Source organism: Artemia franciscana, chromosome 15 (genome assembly GCF_032884065.1).
Source record: "Artemia franciscana chromosome 15, ASM3288406v1, whole genome shotgun sequence".
NCBI lineage: Eukaryota > Metazoa > Arthropoda > Branchiopoda > Anostraca > Artemiidae > Artemia > Artemia franciscana.
Window position 1 is genome coordinate 19,966,324 of NC_088877.1, and position 27,416 is coordinate 19,993,739.

Below are 27,416 nucleotides of genomic sequence, written 5' to 3' on the forward strand. Positions count from 1 at the left end.
GCTGTTCTGCAAAACTTTCTTTTCTTTGTAGACAATTCTAGCAAGAAATCTCAAGATGCCAGTTTCAAACTAAAGATAGACACAAATCAAAAACGTTCAAAACGGGCAACGTTTCCCTGGCCCAACCAGCAAAACATCTTAGAGAAAAAAAAGCAAAACTTAGAGATCTAAGAAAGGAGCGTTGTCGCACGGATCTGAATTCATGCCATCTACCACGGCTAGAAATTTCGTTCGAATTCAGGGTACTTGAAAACAAAATTGGACAACAATTGTTGGCAAAAACAAGCCAAGCCCAGACTTGGTGCAAAATGAACTAAGTCCCTATTTCATCTGAAAGCTCCACTTAGTCCTCCCTTCTGTCACCCTTATAGCAGAAAGGTAGCCAAGTAGCGCCTCATTTAAAATGTAAAATTACAACGATTTTCAATCTGTACTATCAGATAATCAATATCTGTATGCGTAGATCCCTAGAAGGATCGAGCGAGTGTTAATTTTGTTATCTAACTGTGTATTGTTAGGTACAAAACTGAGTATGTAACAGTGGGTAGGAGTAAAAGAAGTTTCTTCTGCTTTGTGAGCTTTATCTTTTCGAGTCAATCTTCAATACAAAGAAACAGACCTGAATTTTAGAAGGAGCAGATAAAAAGAAGAAGTTAGGCTTAATCGAATATTAGAGAGCATCAATTCTTTTTCTATCCATTCGTCTCTTTTTTGTGTATGAACGTAAGGATATATAGGATTAATGACGCTTGTGGACTGCAAAAGTCCTTGCGTCGGCCACCACAAAACCCACTGCACCACCACATGACAATTCGTCTTCTTTGTTCCATATTATTATCTTTCTAATAAATACAACAATACCAGATATACTAAAGGGAACAATAATAAAAAAGAAAACAAAATAATAACAGAAAAAATGTTGTCTAGAGGAAAGGTATTTAAGAAAATCAAGTTGGGTCTTGCATAAATATGGCCCTTGGTTCTTAAAACTAAAAGTATACTATACAAAAAAGAGGATTTGACAAGCAGAATTCTAAAGGTCTATCTAGAATTCTATGCCTATGCCGATGCATGTGTTTATGGCCAGGAACATGTTTAAATACGGAAGTATTGTCAAACATGAATTTGAATATTTCTTCTAAGGTCAAACATGATGATTTTGGTAAAAAAAAAGCTTCCGGATTGAAAAAACTTGAAATCGAAGCCACGAATTTCACGATTCTATAAGCAGATCCTTGGCAGTAGCTTGTTTCAGACAAGAACTGAATTATGTGCGCGGACGGGAGCTACCTAGGCACAGATGTTCTGGCCAGACACATTGCTAGTGGTGGGAGTCTAACAAGATATGAATGAGAGCACCGTTTTTAAAGATGTCAGTATAAGCATAAGGTTCAAGCAGTACATAAGGAAACATGTTAAGAAAACAATTCTTTTCTTCATAATATGTAGAATATTCCTATTTAGTATATTTTGCAGGGGGAGAACTATTTTCACTATTTTCCCAGTAATTCCGGTTTTTCTATCACATTTTTAAATATCTGTTTCTATTTGTCTGGAAAATCGTTATAAATAAACACCAACCGCCATCAAACAAATCTAACCTAATCTAATTTATCAGTATTTGTCTATTATTATTTTTTCGGAAAATTATTGAATGATACTGATAATGTTTAATTACATATATAGATTATCTGAAAACGGAAAAATGCAGTTGAAACCATGTTCATTTTTTCTGAATTTTGTAAAAAAAAAAAAAAAAAAAAAAAAAAAAAAAAAAAAAAAAAAAAAAAAAAAAAAAAATGTACAACAGTGAAAGAAGTAAAGATAAAGGTTCTCCCCCAGCAAAGTGTGTTAACTAGGATTATTCTGCATATTATGAAGTAAGTATTGTTGTCTTAACACTTTTCCTTATGTACTGCTCGATCCCTAGACCTATACTAGTTTTGCTGATTTTCTGAAAGTGCCATATCTCTAGTGAAAACGCACCGAATGAACGAAGCCCTCCCCCATAAAATGCACCGATTTGAAAAATTCAATGAGCAACCGCCTCAAAAAGCAGCCAAATGGTGCAAACGCGCTCACCCGGTCTGACAACTCTGATGTGTGTATCATATACTAAATGAAGCTTCGTGTTCCCGTAAAATTATATACATGGTCAAATACGACTTTTATATTTAAGGTGCGACGCAAAGCCATTGCCTTTAATTTAACGAATAGTTTCAAAAAGAGCCCGTCAACGAAGAAAAGATGGATCAGGATATTCCACAGATGTATAGAAATTTATATAATTGTAAATGTATGACACCCTTCCGACGGAAAGAGCAAAGTTTCTTGGGAACTATTAAAACTTACTCCTCGGATCACTAATCTCTTTCCAATCCGATGAACACTCCGACAGGATCGAGATTTCGAAAACGAACCCCTCAGACCTGCACAAGATGGGCCAAAATCAAACTGCATTTCCGTCAACAAAAACTACATAACAAATGAGACACTGGGGAGCAAGACAGTCCAACGAAGACTGAGTGAAAATGAAACAAGTTTCCAAACCTTCAGCTTCAAAATAGGAGGGGATAGAGAAAAGTGCAAAGAATCGATGAGAGAGGACATTAGCCGATATTCTATGTTGATTGGAAACAGAGTAAATGGAATGGCAAATCTTTACCAACAAACAAATGGGAGGAAAGTAATAGAGCTTTAGAAAATCCTTCCAAGAGACATATAAAGCACTGGTCCCTATAGTACGCACATTTCTAGTATTAAGGGATTGCTTTTAAAATCAAACTGTTAAACAAAACAGAATCCATTTCGTTTTTATTCTTCTTCTTCAATGAGACTTGTATAAATTATTTTCTCCTTATTAAACATGCTAATGATTGCTGTCAAACTACAAAAAAAAAGGATAAAACGACAGGTAGGTTTTAAAACAAGGTCTATTTTCACAGAAGCATGAAAAATTTACATTTATAAATCGTCTAATAAGTTAAAATATTTCCTAGAATATAAATATAGATCAAAGAATAGCAATATTTAAGCATAGATTGATTTATGAATAGATGCATAGATTTAAGCATAGATGATATAAGATTCCAGTCTTTTTTCTTTCTTTGCAATTGAACTTAAAAGTTCCATAATTCAAAAAATTTAGCACATTTTTGTTTTTGTTTCCTTTAATTTTCCACTTTTTGATCAACCCTAAGTTTGTTCCTCTGCGTTTTAATATGAATCAAACTAGATCCAAGACGGTAGCGTATATTACTATAGACGGTGCGTATATTACGATTGCAATAAACAATCAAGAGAGATAAAACTCTACAAAAAGAAAACTTCAAACGAAACGACAGCCAGTAGAATTAAAAGACTAAAACAAAGCGGATATTTCGCCTGTATAAAACAAGGCGTCTTCAGCACAAGATAGAAAATTAAAAGAAAACTAATCTAAAAACAAATAAAAACCACCACCAAATATAATAAATACAATTGTCGCTACTTATCTACGTAGGGAAAAGCAGCTATTCGAGTTACTTCAACGAGAATCAAAGATCAACTGAGGAAAAATTTATGAAAATTGAAACTTAGTTAATTATTCTATTGCAAAATAATCCTCTTGTAAGCTAACATTGAAGCAACTCTTTTTGGTCTAGTGGGTAATCTTGTCCCCTGGTGAATGTGTAAGCATCTCCCCCAAAGTAGGTGCATAAGGTAAAGAAATGAAACGTTTCGGTAAATTTAATTCTGTGTAGCCTACTTTGAAAACCCAATAACCCTATTGTTGTGTTTAATGCGTCTATTTTTTATTATTTTATCAATCAATTTAATCGAGTAGCTATTACAAAATAAAACATCCCTCAAATATAACAATTCAGAATCTAAAAACTCTCAGGAACAAATTCTGAAAGCTCTATCCACCAGTGCAATCACAACCCCTCGTTTCACTGAGATAGGGTGGCAAGAGTGAAAGTTCAAATACATATCACTGTGGGTTGGCTTTCTATAAACTGAAAAAAGTAAATGGAACTCATTTTAATCAGTAAGATATCCAGAAAAGGTAGTTTATCACTTTCTTCAAACTCCACTGTAAATTTTACGTTTTTGTCAAAACTATTTAAATGTTTATGGAGAAGGTCTAAAGACTCTAAACCGTGTTTCCAAATGCAGACCACATCATCCATAAATCAGCCCCAGAAACAAGGAGAGAGCCTAAAACTGTGTATGGCGGAAGTTTCAATAGATTCCATGAAGAGATTTCCCAACAGAGGGCGAGAGAGATGCCCCCATAGCCAAACCAAACACCTGTTTATAAAATTCACCTCTAAAACCAAAAAAAGAGAATGTTCATTTGCAAGAATAACCAATTTCATAATGACTTCAATCTCCAAACTCGTATCATCTTGTATCAAATCAAAGTGCTTTTGTAATTTAATCCTTAATATATCCTCACACTTTTTCACGTTACAATTTGAATACATGGACACTACATCAAAACTACAGAGAATTGAATTCTCCTCCAGTGTGAATTTTTTTAACTTATTAGTAAGATCAGTGGAATTTTGTATATATGATTTTTGTGTTCCTAAGAGTGGATGCAATGCCACCGACAACCACTTTCGTGGTTGTCGAAAATGGTTGAACCAATAGTCGATGGGGGAATTAAAATTTTACACAATCACCAGGGGAAACGATTACCCACTAAACCAAAAAGAGTTGCTTCAATGTTAGCTTACAAGAAGATTATTTCGCTACAGAATAATTAACTAAGTTTCAATTTTCATAAATTTTTCCTCAGTTGCTCTTTGATTCTCATTGAAGCAATTCGAATAGCTGCTTTTCCCTACGTGGATAAGTAGCGACAATTGTATTTATTATATTTGGTGGTGGTTTTTTATTTGTTTTTAGATTAGTTTTCTTTTAATTTTCTATCTTGTGCTGAAGACGCCTTGTTTTATACAGGCGAAATATCCGCGTTGTTTTAGTCTTTTAATTCTACTGGCCGTCGTCTCGTTTGAAGTTTTCTTTTTGTAGAGTTTTATCTCTATTGATTGTTTATTGTCATGTCTGGCCAGTTCGGCTTAAGAACTTTCATTCGTCAAGCTTACGGGTAGCAATTAGCCGCTTCTGTCAATTATTATTTTTCTTTGGTTAAAAAACATGCAAATTTGTTAAATCAGCAAATTTTCTTAGAAAATTGCAAGAAGGAATCAGTGATTCCTAAATCTTTTAGAATCAATACCCATTTTGGTACTGGAAATGAATCAAAATTAAAAAACAAATTAAGCCTCATGGCTTTGAATCACATGACTTCCGAGCAAAAACAAAGACGTTTTAAGTTGTCTAAAGACTTAAATTTTGTCGAAAAGTTTTTGAGGAATAACCTTCCATTTGACATTTTTCTGAGGATTAAGGAAATGACCGTTAGATCTTTCCACCATGATTTCCATTTGTCAAAGGTTCGTTTGGTCGACAGAATTCGGATACTTTCTAGAATTCGGATACTTTTTATCCTCGTTTTTGTCTGGGTCCTGCCACTAAGAATTTGTCGTTTAAAACTCTTAGTAGTCAACAAGAGGCAGTTTTGTCGAAGGGTTTTAGATTCTGTTTTACAACCCCAATTTCTTATTCAAAAATAATTTCTAAGGTAGAGTCAGGAATTATGGCTTCTATTGATAAAGTCGAAGCTCCTCAAGAACTTAGAGCTGAAATCGTAAGGAAACTTAAGACTTTTAACAAGAAAAAAATTGATAATGATATAACAAAAAATGACATTAAAATACTTTCTGATTTGAAAAAGGATAAGACCCTTACTATCACTAGGGCAGATAAAGGCAATACTATTGTAACTATGGACACCGATAATTATGATCGTAAAATGAATACAACCATTTCAGATACCAATTTTTACAAGAAATTGGATTTCGATCCTACGGATAAATATTTAAAATCGATTAGAAAGGAATTGGAGTCCCTGAAAAATAATTTACACATTACCCCACAATTTTATAATAAATTTTATCCAAGAGCTTGTTCCGTACGAAAGATCTATGGTCTACCCAAAATTCATAAGACGGGAGCCCCCCTCCGTCCAATTGTATCAACTTTTTCATCACCAGTGGCAAAATTAGGAAAGTGGTTGTCGGTGGAATTGCGTCCACTCTTAGGAACACAAAAATCATGTATACAAAATTCCACTGATCTTACTAATAAGTTAAAAAAATTCACACTGGAGGAGAATTCAATTCTCTGTAGTTTTGATGTAGTGTCCATGTATTCAAATTGTAACGTGAAAAAGTGCGAGGATATATTAAGGATTAAATTACAAAAGCATTCTGATTTGATACAAGATGATACAAGTTTATAGAAAGCCAAACCACAGTGATAGGTATTTGAACTTTCACTCTTGCCACCCTATCTCAGTGAAACGAGGGGTCGTGACTGCACTGGTGGATAGAGCTTTCAGAATTTGTTCCCGGGAGTTTTTAGATTCTGAATTGTTATATTTGAGGAATGTTTTATTTTGTAATAGCTACCCGAACAAATTCATTGATAAAATAATAAAAATAGACGCATTAAACACAACAATAGGCTTATTGGTGTTTCAAACTGCACAGAATTAAATTTACCGAAACCTTTCATTTCTTTACCTTATGTACCTACTTTGGGGGAGATGCTTAAAAGAATTTTAGGTAAACATAACATTAATACTTGTTTCCAATCAGTGAGACCATTAGGTAGTTTTCTTAATTCTGGGAAGGATTTAACCCGGGGAGATTTAGTTAGTGGGGTATATAAAATTCCTTGTTCCTGTGGAAAGTTTTATATTGGTAGAACTCACTAACAATTTACTGAAAGATTTATTGAGCATCGCAACTCAATGAAAAAACCCTACAACTAAGAAAACCCCCCGAAACTTTTGTTTCGGCTCTAGCTGAACATACTTTCTTTTATCCTGAACATTTTATACAATTTGATGAGGCTACAGCTATATCTAATGAGAGAGGTTTTTCTCAGTGGGCGAAGGAAGCTATAGAAATTAAAAAACATATATTTGCTAATATTTCAATAAATAGAGACACAGGGAATTTAAATATTGACCCAATTTATGATATTCTTTTAAAAAATGAACCAATAGTCGATGGGGGAATTAAAATTTTACACAATCACCATGGGACAAGATTACCCACTAGACCAAAAAGAGTTGCTTCAATGTTAGCTTACAAGAGGATTATTTTGCAACAGAATAATTAACTAAGTTTCAATTTTCATAAATTTTTCCTCAGTTGCTCCTTGATTCTCATTGAAGTAACTCGAATAGCTGCTTTTCCCTACGTGGATAAGTAGCGACAATTGTATTTATTATATCTGGTGATGGTTTTTTATTTGTTTTTAGATTAGTTTTCTTTTAATTTTCTATCTTGTGCTGAAGACGCCTTGTTTTATACAGGCGAAATATCCGCGTTTTTTTAGTCTTTTAATTATACTGCCCGTCGTTTCGTTTGAAGTTTTCTTTTGGTAAAGTTTTATCTCTATTGGTTGTTTATTGTCATGTCTGGCCAGTTCAGCTTAAGAACTTTCATTACGATTGTATAATTTTCCTTTCTTTTCTTTTTGTTTTACTGAAATATCTTAATTATTTAAAAAAATATATCGTCAACACTTCCATAACCGAACGGTAATAAAAGCTTCAATTCTATAAATTCTTTCCAAACAAGCCAATTTTTTATTATTATTGTTAAATAGTGACCAGTTTTGTGTTTTGATATATGAGGTGACCAAAAAATTAGTTTTTGATTTATAAGCTATAGGTAACACAAGAAAAACTTCAGTCTAGTTTCCACTCGACTGGATAGTTTTGCATATTGGTGCGATAGTTGAATTGACTAGAGCTGAAAATAGCGTCGACCAGGACAAATGTTTAGAAAAAGAATTATCTCACGTCCATAGTTTTTGAAACTATCCAAATGGCCGTCTTTACAGGTCATGTATATAACCCGAGCACTTCAAATCATTAGATTATTGTTGTTTGTATTTTGTACAGCTTTCTCATCTCCCCTTTTCCGTTTGTGTAACACATAACAACGAATTGGACAAATCGTATAAGACCATTCTTCTTTTCAACAGCTCTTAAATATGGAATAATATATGAAAATTCAATTTGTATCATTGGTGCTGGCTTACTGAGAGAAGGGATATCCCTCTTTTAGGATGCAAACCTAATGTTCTCTTTAAACTATTCTACTACGCGAATATTCATTTTAAACTGTTCATTATCTATTGGATTTCTTTACTGCTGGATGTACGCAAGAACAATTCCTCAATAGTTTTGCTACCATAAGATTTGGTGTCTTACAAAATGGGGCAGTATAAGTAGGAGAAATCATGAAGGCAGCTACAGAGAGGATGTCTCGTAACCCTTCAATAACCTTAAGATAGGAGTTTTTCCCACCTTCTAAACAGATACAGGGACTATGGAATCAACAAAACAACACGCAAATCTTATATGGGTTTAATTTATTACACAGTCATGTACGCAGAAATTCATTATATTGAGAGAAAGCTCATTTCTTAGAGAAGGAAAATTCTTGGACTATGCAAATTATGCGAGCATGTAGAGAAAATAGTAAACATTTGAAGATTTCGAGATGAAAAGTGAAGTTGTTTCCCAGGATTGAACCAACCTCTCCCCCCCCCCCCCAACAAAAAAACCCAAAACATAAAAATGCACGTTATTTGTATCTTCGACTGACCAATTACATTGTGTTTCCCCAAATTTTTGAAATTTGCTATTTTTCCCACCCCCAAGACTGACTCAAAGGCCTCATATTCCACCGAAAACTTAAATATAATAATAAAAACACTTTTTTTTTTCTTTTTTCGTATAAGACCAACAACTCATCATCACGACTCTGACAACAGAAACTGGATATTTCTTCAGGAAGATATTAGAGCTTTTTTTTTGCAAAACCAGTACTGCTGCACTAGAGCAAAAGATGAAGAGAGTCAACACTGAAACAAATAGTTCACAAACATTTTATAGTGAATGGGGATTTCTTATAACTGGGTGCTTAGTCACTATACGAACTCAAAACTATTTAGGCCAATACTGACATCCCTGGATCGGAGTGCAAAGTTAAGTGGACATATTAAAAAAGAGAGATAAAAAGCGGAGAAGCAGGACAGACAGAAATAAAAATATAACTTACAATTGGTGATTTGTTTCTTCGGGGAATTACACTGATTGTAGCATCCCCTTCTTCATGATCAGAGCTCGATTCTTCTTCGTTCTCGACTCCAGCTCCACGTCCTTCTGATGACTGAAATCCATAAATATTAGAAATACGTAAAATAAATCTGTCCAGTTGTTCCTTCAAAAATTCAAAACAAAAGTTTCCACAGGATCAATTTCAGAGTCATATTTAGAAGAGACGGAGTGAATGAGGACCGGATAGCAACAATACGAAAAAAAAAATGAATTTAATTGGAAACATAGAAAACTGCACACAGATTTCTAAAAACGTTGACATTTTGTGGGGAAAGTGGGAACCCAATACAAACTGCGTAAATACCTGCTTCTAATAAATAAATTCTTATTTTTGGTAATCAAAGCTTTCACTTTGAAGATATTTTGTATCGATAAAAATCTCTTTTTCTTACATAATATATTTTATAGCTTCAATTATGTCTATATTTATCTTCATTTCTACAACATTTCTGCTTCAAATTTCACTTTAAATTTTTTCGATGTCACTAATTTTGGTTTATTAGAAAAAAGTTTTAACTCCAAATCCTTGCAGTTTTCACGCAAAATGTGGACATTAGTCCAGATTTGTGAATATGACATTGCATCTTGTAAAGCTGCATACCATTCTTGCCTGAATTTAAGAAAGGGGGTTTTCGATTTTCCTTACGCCATAGCCTAAAGTTCTGAGGTGAAGCTCAGTTTCACATTTTATCTCACAGAGGTCTATTGAGCTGTTCTGCAAAACTTTCTTTTTTTTGTAGACAATTCTAGCAATAAATCTCAAGATGCCAGTTTCAAACTAAAGATAGACACAAATCAAAAACGTTCAAAATGGGCAACGTTTCCCTGGCCCAACCAGCAAAACATCTTAGAGAAAAAAAAAAGCAAAACTTAGAGATCTAAGAAAGGAGCGTTGTCGCTCGGATCTGAAGTCATGCCATCTACCACGGCTGGAAATTTCGTTCGAATTAAGGGTACTTGAAAACAAAATTGGACAACAATTGTTGGCAAAAACAAGCCAAGCCCAGACTTGGTGCAAAATGAACTAAGTCCCTATTTCATCTGAAAGCTTCACTTAGTCCTCCCTTCTGTCACCCTTTCAGCAGAAAGGTAGCCAAGTAGCACCTCATTTAAAATGTAAAATTACAACAATTTTCAATCTGTATTATCAGATAATCACTATCTGTATGCATAGATTCCTAGAAGGATCGAGCGAGTGTTAATTTTGTTATCTAACTGTGTATTGTTAGGTATAAAACTGAGTATGTAACAGTGGGTAGGAGTAAAAGAAGTTTCTTCTGCTTTGTGAGCTTTATCTTTTCGAGTCAATCTTCAATACAAAGAAACATACCTGAATTTTAGAAGGAGCAGATAAAAAGAAGAACTTTGGCTTAATCGAATATTAGAGAGCACCAACTGTATTTCTATCCATTCGTCTCTTTTTTGTGTATGAACGTAAGGATGTATAGGATTAATAACGCTTGTGGACTACTAAAGTCCTTGCGTCGGCCACCACAGGACACCCACTGCACTACCACAGGACAATTCGTCTTCTTTGTTCCATATTATTATCTTTCTAATAAATACAACAATACCAGATATACTAAAGGAAACAATAATAAAAAAGAAAACAAAATAATAACAGAAAAAGTTTTGTCTAGCGGAAAGGTATTTAAGAAAATGAAGTTGGGTCTTGCATAAATATGGCCCTTGGTTATAGAGGATTTGACAAGCAGGTCTAGCTAGAATTCTATGCCTATGCCGATGCATGTGTTTATGGCCAGGAACGTGTTTAAATACGAAAGTATTGTCAAACATGAATTTGAATATTTCTTCTAGGATCAAACACGATGATTTTGGTAAAAAAGAAGCTTCCGGATTGAAAAAACTTGAAATCGAAGCCACGGATTTCACGATTCTATAAGCAGATCCTTGGCAGTAACTTGTTTCAGTCAAGAACTGAATTATGTGCGCGGACGGGAGCTACTTCGGCACAAATGTTCTGGCCAGACACATTGCTAGTGGTGGGAATCTAACAAGATATGAATGAGAGCACCGTTTTTAAAGAAGTTGGTATAAGCAGAAGGTTCAAGCAGTACATAAGGAAACATGTTAAGAAAACAATTCTTTTCTTCATAATATGTAGAATATTCCTATTTAGTATATTTTGCAGGGGGAGAACCTTTATCTTCACTATTTTCCCAGTATTTCCGGTTTTTCAATCACATTTCTAAATATTTGTTTCTATTTGTCTTGAAAATCGTTATAAATAAACACCAACCGCCATCAAACTAATCTAACCTAACCTAACTTAACCTAATTTATCAGTATTTGTCTATTAATACTTTTGCGAAAAATTATTGGATGATACTGATAGTGTTTAATTACATATATAGATTATCTGAAAACGGAAAAATGCAGTTGAAACCATGTTAATTTTTTCTGAATTTTGTAAAAAAAAAAAAAATGTACAACAGTGAAAGAAGTAAAGATAAAGGTTCTCCTCCTGCAAAGTGTGTTAACTATGATTATTTTGCATATTATGAAGTAAGCATTGTTTTCTTAACACTTTTCCTTATGTACTGCTCGATCCCTATACCTATACTAATTTTGCTGATTTTCTGAAAGTGCCATATTTCTAGTGAAAACGCACCGAATGAACGATTCCCCCTCCCCCCATAAAATGCACCGATTTAAAAAATTCAATGAGCAACCGCCTCAAAAAGCAGCCAAATGGTGCAAACGCGCTCACCTGGTCTACTGCTTTATGCGATTCTGAGAATACCAGAGAAGTTGTAGTAGATGTACTCCATCCAGCACTTCGGAGAAGACCACGAGGGCAAGAACTGTGGACGCAACCTTCGAAGGCAATTTTCGGTAGTTGGTCGTTGGACATTCGCCAGACGTGGCCAGGCCACCTGAGCTGTTGGACGCGTACCCTGTCCAGGATGATGGTGTTGCACTGCAGTGTTTCGAGTAGGTCGGCATTTGAAACAACTCGATATACGTATGTTATGCCGGCGATTCGACACTGCAGCTTTGTCTCAAATACGGCAAGTCGCCTGGAGTCATCTACTCTGACTGTCCACGTTTCACAGCCGTACATAGCTTATGATGATGGAGCAGAATAGTTAAAGTTTTAGCTTCATGGAGATTCGATTTTGCTTCCATATTGGCATCAGGGCTTTGAAGCCGGTGCTACTCTGACCGATGCGTCTTTTGATGTCCAGTGAGTGATTATTGTCGCTCGTGCTCTGGCTCCCCAGATATTTGAAGCTGCCTACTGTTTATTTTTGGTGGGGATGGGTTGTTGAACCTTGACAAGCACATTTCTTTCGTTTTATCCTTGTTGATTTTCATTCCGAAGGTTCCTGTAACTACTTCCAGGTTATCTGCTTTGGTTTGGAGTTAAGTGACGGATCCGGTGAGCATGTCGATGTTGTCTTCGTATGCCAGCTTGTCAATTACGATCCCTCTTATCGTTGCCCCAATGGTTGCTTCAGCATGCAACATTACCCAGTGGTGGAAGAGATTAAGCATATGAGGAGAGAGGATGTATCCTTGCAAAACACCAGCAGAAGTTTGGAATTCTTCGGTCGTTCCCTCAAATGTTTGAACTTAGCTTCTGAACCACTTATACATGTTACGAATGAGTGATAAGATGTTTGACGGGACGCCGTAACGACGTAATATATGTCAAAGGCCTTCTCTCTAAACTAAACCGAAAGCTTGTTTAAAGTCAATGAAGAGTTGATAGAAGTCCTGACCGTATTCAAGGTATTTTTCCATTACTTGACACATGACAAAAACCTGGTCTACCGTTGAGCAGTTCGCTCGGAAACCCGCCTGATACTCAGGGGTGATGTGACTGGTTAATGGTTTTATTCTGTCCAGAAGTCTTTTGGTCAACACTTTGGCAGGTTGGCTTGTCAGGCTGATTTATTCAGCCTGACATACCCTTTTTTATTCAGAGGAACTATGGTAGCGGAAAACCACGTTTTTGGGAAATATTCTTCGTGCCAGGCAGCTGTGGCAATTCTGTTATAGAGGTCTGCTACGACTTCTGAGTCGACTTTCAGGAGTTCTGCTTGCAATCCACCTGGTTCAGGCAATTTACTTGATTTGAGTGACTTCAAGGCAGCTTCAATCTCGCTTCCGAGTGGTAGTGGGCTTGGTTTCGATGGGGAGATAGTTAAATTCCTAAAAACAGTAGGGTCGGGATTGATTGGGGGTTCAATTTTTGTTGAGAATGTTGTTTCCACCTCTCTCTTATTCCTGTTGCGTCGTTGATGGGAGTCCCATCTTTATCCAGGAGTACATTCGTAAGTGTAGTTTTGCGCCTAGACAGATCTCGTATTCTTTTGTACAAAGCATGGGTGTTCCCTTTTCCGAAGTCGACCTCACATTGGTTACATTTGTTATGAATGTACGCAGTTAGAGCGCGTTTAATCTTCTTTTTCGTTTGTCACTTAAGATGCTTATAAGTGTCTCTGCTTTCTGGGTCTTGCCTATTAGCGACAGCATGCTTTTCTTTCCACGGTTGAATGATTTCATCGGTGATCCATGGCTTTTCGGAGCCGTTAGTTCTTCCAAGGACTGTTTCGGCTGTCTGTATGAAAATCTCAGTGCTGTTGTCGACTAGGGCGTCTATGTCTTTTTCCTCTGGACTCATTGAAGAATTCTCTAAGAGGATTTTGAGAGCCAAATCAAGGTTCATCCGGTAACGGCTGCGAGTTGACTCGTCTTTCAGAAGCTCGATACGGAATCTCAGGACTTTTTTCTGGAGTTTTGTTGCCGACTTCAGATGAAGGCGGAAAGATACCATTACCAGTGTTTGATCGCTATCAAAGTCTTCCCCTGCAAGAGCGACTGTGTCTAGCATGCTAGTTTTCCAGCGTTTCGAGACGAGTACACAATCGATGCAGTTTTTAGTCGTTCCATGTAACTCCACGTAACTTTTCCTCGCTAACTGTGTTTGAAAAGAGTGTTGGCCACCACTAGCCTGTTGTCCCAGCAGTATTCCAGAAGGCACTCGCCTCTTCTGTTTTTGGTGCCATGTATATACATATATATATATATATATATATATATATATATATATATATATATATATATATATATATATATATATACATAAAGTACCGGGCCTCGGCACGCGGCTGGCTTCTATATATGAATTCTCACTGTCGCTTGTTTTCAAGAAGAAATATCGGCACTGCGAAATCAAATTGTAAAGGAGCCTGGTTTGGGTGAATTAGCATCTAGAGTCCTTGTGTTAGAAAACACGAATGGAAGAAGGAATGTTATTATATGGAACATTAAAAGTGAATCTAAATCAAAGGCTAAAGGCCATGTTGATACCCTACTTTTCCACCTTGGAATAATATACGATTTGAGCTAACTGAGTTTACAGATCGATTTATCAAAACACAGCTTCAGGATGATAAGGACAAATTCTTTATGCTTCAGGAAAATAAGAGATTACGTGAAAACCCGTTCGGAAGAATAGCCGGACGTGAATCCCCTTATATCTATATAACAGATGACGTAACAAAAGGAGTTTGCGACATTCGTAATTCCCTTAGAATTAAACAAAAAGAATTTAAAGTAAAAGAATTTACTTCGACCAGATGGTCGAATCAGGGAAAACAACTTTATCAAGTCAATTTGTGCAGGTCCCTGACACGCCTACCAATTGACGTCGTCCTAGCACGTCCAGAAGCACCGAACTGATCAAAACACTAGACCCCACCCCCCTAACTTCCCCAAAGAGAGCGAATCCAGTCCGGTTACGTCAATTACGTATCTAGGACATTTGCTATTTCTATCCACCAAATTTCATCCTGATCGCTCTACTCTAAGCGTTTCCTAAGATTTCCGGTTTCCAAGATTTCTGTTTCCCCCTCCAACCCCTATGTCCCCGGATCTGATTCAAATTGAAAATGGAGCATCTGAGAAGTAAAATCTTTCTATATATCAAGTTTCATTAAGATCCGATCACCCATTCGTAAGATAATGATACTTCAAGTTTCACGTTTTCCAAGATTTCCGGTTTCTCTCTTCAACTACCCCCTATGTCACTGGATCTGGTTAGGATTTAAAATGGAAGCTCAAAATCACAAGATCCTTCTAAATATCAAATTTCATCAAGATCTGATCATCCGGTCGTAAGTTGAATATATCTCATTTTTCAAATTTTTCCAAATTACTCCCCCCCCGGCCCCCCCAAAGAGAGCGGATCCGGTCCGGTTATGTCAGTCACGTATTTTGGACTTGTACTTATTCTTCTCACCAAGTTTCAAGGTGATCATTTCGCTTTAAGCGTTTTCCAAGATTTCCGGTCCCCCCAACTCCCGCTAATGACACTGGATTCGGTCGGGATTTAGAATAAGAGATATGAGTTACGAGGTTCTTCTAAATATGAAATTTCATTAAGATCCGACCACTCCTTCGTAAGTTAAAAATACCTCATTTTTTCTCGATTTTTCAATTTTTCAGAACTAACCCTCCCCCCAACTCCCCCAAAGAGAGCAGATCCGTTCTGGTTATGTCAATTACGTATCTAGGACTTGTGTTTATATTCTCACCAAGTTTCATCCCGATCCCTCCACTCTAAGCGTTTTCGAAGATTTTAGGTTCCCTCCCCAACTTCCCCCAATGTCACCGGATCGGGTCGGAATTCAAAATAAGAGCTCTGAGACACAATTTCAATCTAAATATTAAATTTCATTAAGATCCGATCACCCGTTCGTAAGTTACAAATACTTCACTTCTTCTAATTTTTCCGAACTAACTGTCCTCCCCCCCACTCCCCCCCATATTGTCGAATCGGAAAACGATAATTTCTAATTTAATCTGGTCCGGTCCCTGATACTCCTGCCAAATTTCATTGTCCTAGCTGATCTGGAAGTGCCCAAACTAGCAAAACCGGGACAGACAGACGACAGGCAGACCGACATAATTTGCGATCGCTACATGTCACTTGGTTAATGCCAAGTGTCATAAAAAAAGCCGAAAAAACCGAAATAAAGAAGGAAGGGGGATTGATTCAGGAGGTTCCCGTCCTGCGTACATGCCAGACCTAATAAGTTCAAGAGGGCACAATGCTGCAATAAGTGTTCAGTAATAGCAGTAAAAATAAGCCATACCAGTGATGTAAAGCTACTTCCTGATGAGGACCTTCTAGCACCTGTGGGAGAAAAGGGCACTAAAAACTCGTTCTCGTCTTGAATATCATTAAATTCACCTTCGTCGTCGTCAGAATGAGCGAACGTCCCTAGAATATACAGCATAGTAGAATTATGATATTTTTTATCATGTCAACTAGGCAAATGCACGTTCGGGTGCAAGTCCAACACTCAGAGCCCAGAAGAATATTCCTTGGGGAGGGATGACCTTCAGATCAAGATAAGAGGAGAATTCCCCCTATCCTTTTTATGGGTCCAGACTTATATTTGTGTTAAATAATCAAGAATGAAAGAAAATTACGAGGTTACATTACGATAATTACATTATTAAATTATCAGCTCCATAGACATAATGATAGTGATTACAATAATAAAATTTAAAAAAAAAAGTTAGACAAGGCCAGCATGTTACAGACAATGGTGTTAACAGCCCTCCTCCTTTCTGAGCTTTATTACACGATCATGATCACCATCATTATCGACATCATAATCATAAAGATGGTAACGCGTAGACGGTGATATGAAGTGAGTTTTACAAAAATAATAAGTTCTATGCTATTTAATTCCAGGAAATGTTCCTCGCAAAAAAACAGGAAATATTTCTAAAACAGTCTTCAATCGTAGAATTTTCTATCTATTATATGTTTAGGGCGGTTGTCCCCCTCTTTTAAAGATTTAAAGAAAGCATGGGATATGATTCAATGCGCTAATAATGCACCTGATCAAACGTGGTGGAAATAATTTTTTCAAATCTTAAAAAACTCAATTGCTATCTTCTAAAAAAACACCTTTGCTACACTTTCTTTATTCCCAAAAGCCTCTTTGTATTCGCGTAAACCGTAAAGTGCAACACGAATTGATCTTAATAGCTCACGGCGTCCCGTAGTCACCTAAGGCTAGCACAGCTTCCCACGCTCCTTCTACTCACTATTCTGTTTAGAGCTTCATTTTTTATTGCTTCTAAATCCTTTTTTATAGACCTCTTCCAACACCATTCGAGGAAGTCCTGCTTTTCGCCTGGCCCTACATTGACTGCCACAAAGTACGGTTTATAGGAGCCTATAATTGTTCATTCGCTGAACGTGACCTAACCATGTTAACCTTTCTGTCATTATATGCCCAGGCATTGGGATCCAAATACATATTTCATGCAGCTTATTGTTTGATATACGATCATTTAAACGCGTGGTTAAAGCTATCCTTGGACAACTTCTCTGGAAAAAATCTAATATACCTTCCACATCCTTTCGGAGCATTCACGCTACAAAAAAAAAAAAAAAAAAAAAAAAAAAAAAAAAAACACATTGGTTATTCTACTTTACATTTATTAACTACATCAACGTAGTCTTCTTAACATTAAAATAAAACAAATTAATTCTATTGGCTTAAATTCTGAAAAACCTCTAAAAATGGGGAATATCTTCCCTAAAATGGTATAAAAAAAAAAATTTCTCTGGCTACACAATCACCCTTACTTTGTGTTATACTTCCTTATTTTCCCTATAGGTGCTCTTACTTTAAGAATGGTCGTAAAAGCTGGACAATACCTCGTTAGGACCAAAACTTTTAGATGTAGTGCCCTTTTTAAATAATAAAATAATTTACACCGAAAAGAAGTCCTGCTTTTCGCCATTTTGTGCCACAAACGACAATCTTATTACTAATAGTCAGAGCGCCAGATTCTGTATCGTGCACCCACCCATGCCGGAAGGTACAAAAATGCTGAGGACGGATCCTAGGGTAGTCGACCATGCTGAAAACGAACATCGTAGGGCGCATATTCGCCGTTGGGGCGTTTCTGAGATATAGGTGAAAAACGCCAAATTTAGCCTACAACTACGTGTGACGATTTAGGATTTTTGCAACTTATTGGGTTGAGGAATCCGACGTAGTGTTATATCAATCGAAAGAAAAGATCTAGATCTACAAGAATGTGATTTTTAAATTGAAAAAAAGCACAATTTTATTTTTCTATTTACTGCAGTTTCAAAATAACTGCTGAAAATTCGAAAAATATCTCAAAGAAAGGCTAAAATCTCGAAATTTCTTCTAGGTAACAAACTTTTTTTTCATATTCGAAAAGGAAGTTCATTCAATTTCGCACAATTTGAGCTAAAAAACATATAAACTATTTTTATTTTTAAAAGATCTGCGATTTTGTTTTGTAGTGTCACTGGAATGATCACTAGCCGTATCATGAAAAGGGACATGATGTTTTTTTTCAAAGGGTAGGAATACTTCAAACTTCCTAACTGTTTAAAAAATTTTAACTTTTACTTAAAAATAAAAATGGGTTTAAAAAAAATGTTGACTAAAAAAAGTGTTTTGTTTTTTTTAGAATGGACGAATATGTTTTCTGGTGTACTTTCTTCTTCCGAAAATTCAGATAGGGCAAGGTCAGACTCCCTGCATGTCCTCCTCGTTCCGCGGCAGGACAATAATCTTCAGCATACTTTCATTTTTGAGCAGCTACAGTCTTTCCTGCATCTTCCACTTTTGCATCTGCAGTATGATTCCAAGCTTGATGCTTCTTTACAGCTTAAGACGACCGCATCTACTCCCCCTTCAGCCATCTTCCATCCAAGGAGGGGTGGATCTGGAATGCTCGTCTGAGCCTGTACTCGTCTGAGCCTGTACTGACGACAAGATTATCCATGTAGCGAATATGGCTCTTCGTATGCATGGCTCGAAGATGTCGTCAGAAGGTGGCAGTCTTTTCACATATTGTTTCTGGCACCGAATGTAAGCCCTTATACTGGCCAGTGAATTGAATCCGTCCTGTTTACCGTACATTTCGACGACCAGGAATTCTGATAGGTCGTAAACTTCTCTAAACGCGTCGACTGAAAGCTTCTCTTCTGCATCCTTGATCCGCTCCGCCAGAGACACAATTTTTGAGGCAAAAGTTGGAGACACCGCAGTGTTTAAGAAAGAAACTTTCCCGACACAGAAGAAAAAGTTCGTTGTGTCACACCCTTACAGACAGTGCACGAACGGTAACATAATCTGCTCCTCTCTGGACAAGGGGACTCCATCCGCCAGCTCGTGCACTGGGATAACGCAAGTAGGAAAATTCAAGAAAAGTTCGCTCAGTCCTTCAGCTTGAAGCTCTTCAAAAAAAATTAACACCGGATACTGCCACGTCTGTGTCGTTGGCATGCACCACGATGCTACGATGCTACAAGCGTAACGGCTAGCGTACTTGGCTAGTGTCATATGGCGTTGGTCAGCCTCTTCATGGCTGGAGGACAAGCATTCCTCATAGTCACAGTGTTCTAGTAAAGTTGAACAGCAGCCACGCTTGACCAGAGAAACTTTGAATCTCTCCTTGAACCCACCTGAGAGAAAAAGGTTGAGTGCGTTCGGAAGCTGATCACCCATCTGCTCCCAGGTTTCATACAAAATTTTAAGGAACCGGCTTTTAGACGCTGAGCTTGCAAGTACGGGATCCCATTCTTCAATTGTGCTAAGACCGGAAATCTGGAAGTTTTTCCCTTTCCCTCGTCGGAGTCTGCATGCTGATTTCAAGGAGATCGACTCTCCGGTGTCCGTGAGCTTCCCAAACAGCCTGTTGTACCGATGTGCCACAATGTGGACTTCAGGAATACCCACTGGAAGATCATTCAGCAATGATAGAAGAAATTTTTCCACGAAGGATTTGAATGTTTCAAACCTGGCATGCCGATAATACCTTATCTTGGACATTAGGTCAATGATGTGTTCTATAGCTGATGTTGTTTCTTTGGATTTCAAAGTCGCCGGCCAAGCTGCAAGTCCTACTTTTTTCTTAGCTAGTTCAACAGCAGAGATTTGTTCCCCGTCCTCATTTTTCAGCCAGAGGATGTCTTGGTTGATTGTTGCGGAAGATGCTCAAAAATGGATGGAGGGAAAGGAAGAATCTCTTTTGTGAGAATCTTTGCAACGGCTTTCTCCTTTTCGTCGCCGTAGCTCAACTGAGCAGTAATGATTCTCTTCAAGGCTGTTACTTCAGAGCTCAGGAGATCGGTTCTAGGGACACCCTTCACTTTCTGAGTTTTCTCTCTGAAGGGAAAGTTCGGAGTGCAACCTTTTTCACATCGTCTTTCTTTTTGCACAGAAAGTCTTCAACCATCTCTTTTCCTTTAGTGGCTACGCAAGTAATATCAGAAACAATCTTCTTATCGTCCAAAACTTCTGACGTCACAATATTCCCTAGGTCACAGTCCATTCTGCTGAATGGATTGCCACATGTAGTGAAAATGTCTCGAACTCTATCTCGTGAAAGTTGTAATCCCGTCGTCATTGACTGATTGTCTTCGTGATATTTCAATGTCTCTGTGGATACGTTGACTACTTGCAGGAAACCATTGCCGATGGCAGCGGAAATCGGTAATTTAAGAATCCAAGCTTCAGCCTGTCTCTCATCGATTTGTTCTCCTATTATTCCGGCCGTCGTCTTTGCATCCTTGTTCACTGTACATTCCAGTATCTGATCGGAACAGGTGGCCATGAACCTGGTGTACGTTCTCTTCACTGCGAAGTATCCTTTCATGAGCTTCCTGTGTATATCAGGAAAGGTTTGTGGTAAACTTCGCATGTCATATAGGTACTGTTTGAGACATCTTGTATACTGAGGATGGTCAGTCACCACCAAGTATGGCAACATCCGAGCAGTTGTTGTCAAATGAGACTCCCAGTCATAGTTTCGTTCAGCATGATTGAATTGCATCACTATTTCAAGTATTTCGCAGAACTGCCGCCAGAAAGCAAACATGGGTGACACATTTCGAAGGGTTTCGAAGGCATTCATTATGTGAGCAAAAGTGATTAGGGTATCGTTTGCCTCCTGAAGTGCAATTTGCGCGTTAGCACCGTTTGCCAATGAAGTCCTCAATAACTCAATGGTACTACCCAGCTGGTCCAGACGGGATAAGTCTTCTTGTACTTCGGAGTAATACTCTTCAAAGGACTCCAAGTAGAGGGCTAGCAAGACCTCGTACAGCACGCAGTAGGCATTGATAGCTTGGTAGTAGCCTTTCCCTTGAAATACCTTTTCGCATGTACCAGGAAGCAGCAGCTTTGCCCGCACTATAATTTCTTCAAGTCCGGAGCAGTCCATTATCTTACCAACTGCCTTGATATAGTTGAGCAGGAGGTGGAAGCCTCCCATCCGGAGGATCAGGTTTTTGAAGTCATCCGGGTATTTACTTTTCACTCCCTGTGCTAGCTGATAAATGAAGAGATCTTGCGTGACCACCGTATCGTCACATCCGACAGCTTTGCTTATCGCCATGAACGTTCGCAGAGATTTTACGACTATTGCATTGTTGTTTGGTACTTCATGAAGAAAAGCAAGATATTAGATTAAATATTGACAAATTAATTTCAAATCACAGATGTTCCATTTTACAAGCATTTTTACAAAAACTGGAAGTTCCAATACTAAATCTGATTGATCAATGTAACATGCCTTTTCATCAGTCCTTATAAATCTAAAGGAGTCAGTGTCACCTAGTTTCTTGTGATATTTAATTTTGTAAATTACTTTCATTAAGTCTCTTACTTCTGCAAAAAAAAATTTACACTCATTTTGCCAGCCAAGTTTACAACACCAAAAGTGCTTTTAATAGTTCCATTTCTTAAAAAAAAAATTTTGATCTTCCAAATTTATGTCATATTCTTCATTATCATCCATCAGCAAATCAGTGGTTGGGTCAGAATCACATGCTGAATCAACCTGAAGTAACTGTTTTTTGTTTTGTTTTTTTTTTATCTTGGCCTACCTGACTCACTTTTCTTTTTCATTTTCTGCTTATCAATTTCTTCTGCTTAGCTTATCGATCAACTTCCCACTAGGTAGCAGGTTACTAAACAAGATTCCTATTATCGGGTACACTCGCTAAAAAAGTTGCAGACCCCCCCCCCCCCAGATACAATAATTAAAAAAAAATTCTTAGCTCAATGTTCGGAATTAAACGGGCTTTCTTTTATAATATAAAAATAACACTTTATCTTCAAAAATTTCGAGTTTTTAGCTTTTCTGTTAGAAATTTGTTGACAAAAATCTGATTTTTTTAGAACTGCAGTAAAAAGTGTATTATTTTTTTTTTTTATTTACAAACAAAAATCATATTCGTGTAGCCCAAAGTCTCTTCTTTCTATTGATGTAAGATTACGCTGGATTTAACCAATCTTATCTATAAAAAAAAAAATAGAATCGTCGAACCACATTAAAGACCAAATTTGGTGTTTTTGGCCTATATGTCACAAACACCCCAACGGCGAACATGCGCCCTACAATATTCATTTTCAGCATGGTCGACTACCATGGAGTCCACCCTTAACATTTTTGTACCTTCTGGCATAGGCATTAATCGAAATAAGCGAGATACAGAATCTGGCGCTCTGACTATAAAGCCGTATATGTACCCAGAGAGGATAGGGACGGGAAACTTACATCCTCCTAAAAGAAAAAACCAACTACAGAGAATTACAACTAAAATTACCAGCACATAAATCTGCCATCATTATTTCCAAGTCTATCAAACATGACTTGATCGTTGTAATCTCTTTGTCTCTTGCTGACATTCCAAAATATAACATACTGTATTTCTTAGAAAATCCTTCCATCTCGAATAATCGATCTGATAATGCTACAGATCTTGTTGCTCAATATTGTTTCAAAGCCAGATAGACCGAGCCATGGTAGAGGCAATCAAATAATAAATTAATTACTAGTTTTGCTTTGGAGTAATGAATACGAGAAGACAAAATTTTGAGAAAGAGAATGAAATTTTTACTTTTGTTTCTGGAAAACAAGACAACGCCCAGTGAGGTACCAGGTTTTAGTGTAACCCAACAGACCATCAAAAATTCATATCCAAGAACTATGCTTCCTATACTGTTGACCAATTTCTGACAATACTATAATTACTTTAAAAGTATTGAGTAATCTGTTGCTGCAACAGACTTTGACCACCATCCCCTTAGATCCCATAAGCAATATTTTCAATCTTCTATACGGGTATATTTCAAATACGAGCGTATTATTTAGCATGAATTACTTAAAGAACAATTATGAAGAATTTGAGAAATGACAATTCATTAAGAAACGATGGGCTTTCTGCAACTTTGCTAAAAAATACTGCAGATGTAATTCTTTGAGCCACATCTCCATATAATTAATTCATATATTCGTTCACCTACATTTGCTAACACATGAAGAATTCCGAATGTAATACACAGAATAAAGGACATAAAACTAATGTAAATAACTGTTGCGCTATTACGATTTTATTACCGTCATCTAAAGAATTGGAAACAATTTTAATATGAAGGATTTCTAGCTGGTTAGATTTTCTTTACCAAATATCAGTTTGAATTTCAAACAGGCCATTCAACAGAACAAAGCGGTTGTATTTCTTTTATTGGAATTAAATGTTTCATTAAATAACAATTATCATTTATCGTTAATTTGTGACTACCCTTTTTATTTAGCATAGGGGAGACCAGCCCAACTTCGCCACAGCCCAGGTTCACCATTTACGTTTTACTTGCAATCCATCCACGGAGAAAATTCCATAATCTAGCGTTTGAACTGCCATCTAGTAGCGAAAGTTTAAGTAGATTAAGAAGCAAGTTAAAACAAGTTTTGTAAATTCTATGCGGTAAGTTGTTTTTTGGTGCTTTAAAACTAGATTTTGTCCAGATGGAAAATGAAAAAAGTCAATCCTTAACATAAAGGTATGAGAGGACTCATTATCTCAACGTGATCATCTGCAACTTAGCAACAATGATGGGTGCATATTTGACGCCATCTATGGTAATAACTGATCAGCAATTTTTTTTACTCAAAAGAGGGAGCAAGCCCACGTTCGCCATCAAAAACCAGCCCTGGTTCGCCACTCTTAGGAATGGCGAACCAGGGCCTGGCGAACCTGGACGGTCGAATTCTCACAATAAACCGACTAAGTCTATCTTCTTTTTTTTTTACCTAACCGGGAAGTAAATGCTGTGATTTTTGTTCAAATGACCTTTCTTCTTCTTATACTTTTTGACCAACGGTCGGTACTATCAACCCCGAGAAAAAATACAATAGTTGATATTCCTCTTCAGATGACGATTCCTCCTCCCTCAGCAGCTGTTTTCCCAAACATGTTTTAAGTTTTGGGCTGCTATGGTGGTTGTGACGGAAGCACCAACCATGAAAAAAAACTGATCGTTCCAAGTTGTGCTTTTCCTTTCGTTCAATGTGTGGGACTGTAAGTCCTCAATCGAGGATTTTCAAGAACTTCGATTTCAATGGTGTTTTATTTCCATTTGACATTTGGTGTTTTATTTCCATTTTTATATATATATATATATATATATATATATATATATATATATATATATATATATATATATATATATATATATACCCTAGTTCTTCCTTGTTAGACTGCACTAGACAAACAAGGGAGTATCTCATGTATTTCAGCCTGGATTTCTCTCCCATAGTTCTCGGGAAATCAAATAGTTTGGTGGGAAAAAAGAAAAATTTAATCATTCAGCTTACTTTTTTCAGGTAAAATGGTGCGAAAAACTAAGCCAGTTAAAGAAAGGAAAAAGGGTGCTTTGGATCCTGAACTGGTTCAAGCAGCTGTCATTGAAGTGTTAGTAAAAAAACAAAAACGCTTACATCAGCGAAAAAGTATGGAGTACCACGGGGAACTTTAAGGGGATATATTACAAAAGCTGAGAAACAGAACATGGATATTGTGCTTCTACCTCTCTCATTTTTTCCCCAGCTTACGTCACAAGAAAAATCTTCACAGAAGAACAGGAAAATGCCCTTGCCAGGTACTTGAAACTTGTTTGCCAGATGCATTATGGCTTAACGCCGCTTGAAGTGCGGCAACTTGCCTACAGATACGCTCTCGCGAAAGAAATTGCTATTCCAGAGTCATGGTCTCGCAACGAAAATCAAAATGCCGCCGGGGAAGACTGGTATCGGGGTTTCATGGCACGACAGTCGCACCTAGCTGTCAGAGCGCCTGAAGCAACAAGTCTTGGCCGTGCAACTGCTTTCAATCGTGTGACAGTTGGAAATTTTTTTGAGAAACTTGGTGAAGTGTACAGGCGCCACAGATTTACTGCCCAAAATATTTGGAATGTTGATGAAACTGGACTATCAACTGTCCACAAGCCGGGAAAAATTGTTGCAGTAAAAGGACAGAGACAGGTTGGCAAGGTTACTTCTGCAGAAAGAGGACAGAATGTTACCATGTGTGTTTGTGTCAGTGCCATGGGTAATAGCGTCCCTCCAATGCTCATTTTCCCTCGCAAGAAATGCCCTGAAATTCTGCTGAAAGGAGCGCCACCAGGTACCATTGCTCACGGCTCAGAAACGGCATCAGGTTGGATGTGCAATGAACTCTTTCTTGTTTGGATGAACCATTTTATCAGTCAGGCAAGACCAAGCAAAGCTAATCCTGTGCTTCTAATTCTTGACAATCACATTAGTCGTTACAGTAGTGAATTGCTTGAGTTAGCGAAAGAGAATTGAGTTGTCATGCTGACAGTGCCTCCACACACAACGCATAAGTTGCAACCACTTGACAGGTCAGTTATGTATCCTTTGAAGGCATTCTACAACAGGGAATCTGCGACTTTTATGACACAGCACAAATGCAAGACTATTTCCATGTACAATGTATCCGAGCTTTGCGGAAAGGCGTATCCCAAAGCACTGACTCCAGAAAACATAATAAGCGGTTTTCGTAGCACTGGGATTTTCCCTTTCGAACCCAATGTTTTCAAAGATCACGAGTATCTCAGCTCATATGTCTCTGATCGACCACATCCTTTGGACCAGGATGTCTTAGTACATCCATCACCAGTTTCTGGTTCCCGTAAAGATGATGCGGCTACCCAGTTTACTGACTGTGACAACGCTACCCAATCTCTATTGGGCTTACCTTCAGATGTAGACCTATTGGCTGACAAAAGCTTCTCTGAACTAGTTGACATCTCTCCATTCCCAAAAGGTTCTCCGAGAAAACAAATCAGACGTGCAGTGAAAAAAAAAATCTACCGAAATCTTGACTGACACCCCAGTGAAGGAAAGAATCCGTCAGGAAGAAGAACTGAAAGCTGACAGGAAGAAGAAGAAAGAACAGAAAAAGGGCCAGGGAAAGGAGAATGCAAAGAAAGCCAAATTACAAGAAGCAAGCAAGCAACTATTTCTTGAGAGTGAGAGTGAATCCGATCATGTTGAGATGGAGTTTGATGATGATAGTGACAACAGTCTGAATCTAAGAGAAGATGAAGAGGATTTGGGAAGCAGGCCAATAGAGTTGGGTGACTTTATCTTAGTTGGTCTTGCAGGTAAAAAGAGTGGCAAGCATTTTTATGCTGCGAAAGTTTTAAAGGAATATCCAGATGAGCTTGGTGTTAAATTCTTGAAGTGTGTAGAAATGAGCAAGTTCGTGCTGACTGAAGAGGAATATTGCGTCTTGAAGTCCGAGGTTGTTACCAGATTAGGAAAACCCTCAATATCAGGTGGAACTTCAAGACTTGCTGAACGGCTGAAGTTTGGTGTGGACCTTTCAATATACAAGATGGGTTAAGTGAATTATGCTATACCTAATTCCTTTTGTAGCTGCGTGACAAATAAATATCTGAAATAACTATACATAAACATCTATTCTAACGCTACATTTAGAGCAATAGATGCTTTAATAACCATGATGCAAGATGGTGGCGAACGTGGGCTAATGTGTGGCGAACGTGAACCAGGTTGGCCCAGGTTAGCCATCTTTGGAGAATCTCACTGTGGCTCTTTTTTTCGCTGCATCGAAAAAGATTGACTGCTGGGGATTTTTTTCCTAGATACCCCATAGATAAGCCTATATTCCAGGACTTTCAGAATTATTTTAAGTCGAAAACTGTGGTTACAATAAATAAAGAACGAAAAAAGTGGCGAATGTGGGCCGGTCCCCCTATATTATGTTCTTGCTGCTAAAGAAACCTCT

The 27,416-nt window shown here is 37.4% G+C and overlaps 2 protein-coding genes across 8 annotated transcripts in view; one reads left to right on the forward strand and one right to left on the reverse strand.

The window, feature by feature from the left end:
• Positions 1-27,416, reverse strand: part of LOC136036155 (oxysterol-binding protein 1-like) — a 98,893-nt gene that overhangs the window by 42,408 nt on the left and 29,069 nt on the right. For 5 of the 6 annotated variants that reach the window (XR_010619644.1, XM_065718207.1, XM_065718209.1 and 2 more), the window contains exons 6-7: positions 16,384-16,511; positions 9,198-9,308 (exon numbers count right to left, since the gene is read on the reverse strand). Coding sequence is in view for 5 of the 6 variants with exons in the window: in XM_065718207.1 (XP_065574279.1) it covers positions 9,198-9,308; positions 16,384-16,511 (239 nt within the window). In the remaining variant the exon portion in view is untranslated. The remainder of the gene's footprint in view (positions 1-9,197; positions 9,309-16,383; positions 16,512-27,416) is intronic. The other variant, XM_065718208.1, reaches the window with a different exon arrangement.
• On the forward strand, positions 1,409-27,366 carry LOC136036157 (uncharacterized). Of its 2 annotated transcripts, none has more exons than XM_065718210.1 (2): positions 1,409-1,880; positions 24,968-27,366. In XM_065718210.1, exon 2 carries the CDS (start codon positions 25,265-25,267, stop codon positions 25,946-25,948), a length of 684 nt encoding a protein of 227 aa, XP_065574282.1. In that variant the 5' UTR covers positions 1,409-1,880; positions 24,968-25,264; the 3' UTR covers positions 25,949-27,366. The 2 variants fall into 2 exon arrangements, 1 of the variants encoding a protein (XP_065574282.1); XR_010619645.1 differs by lacking the exon at positions 24,968-27,366 and adding an exon at positions 11,075-11,312 and having other exon boundaries at positions 1,813-1,880.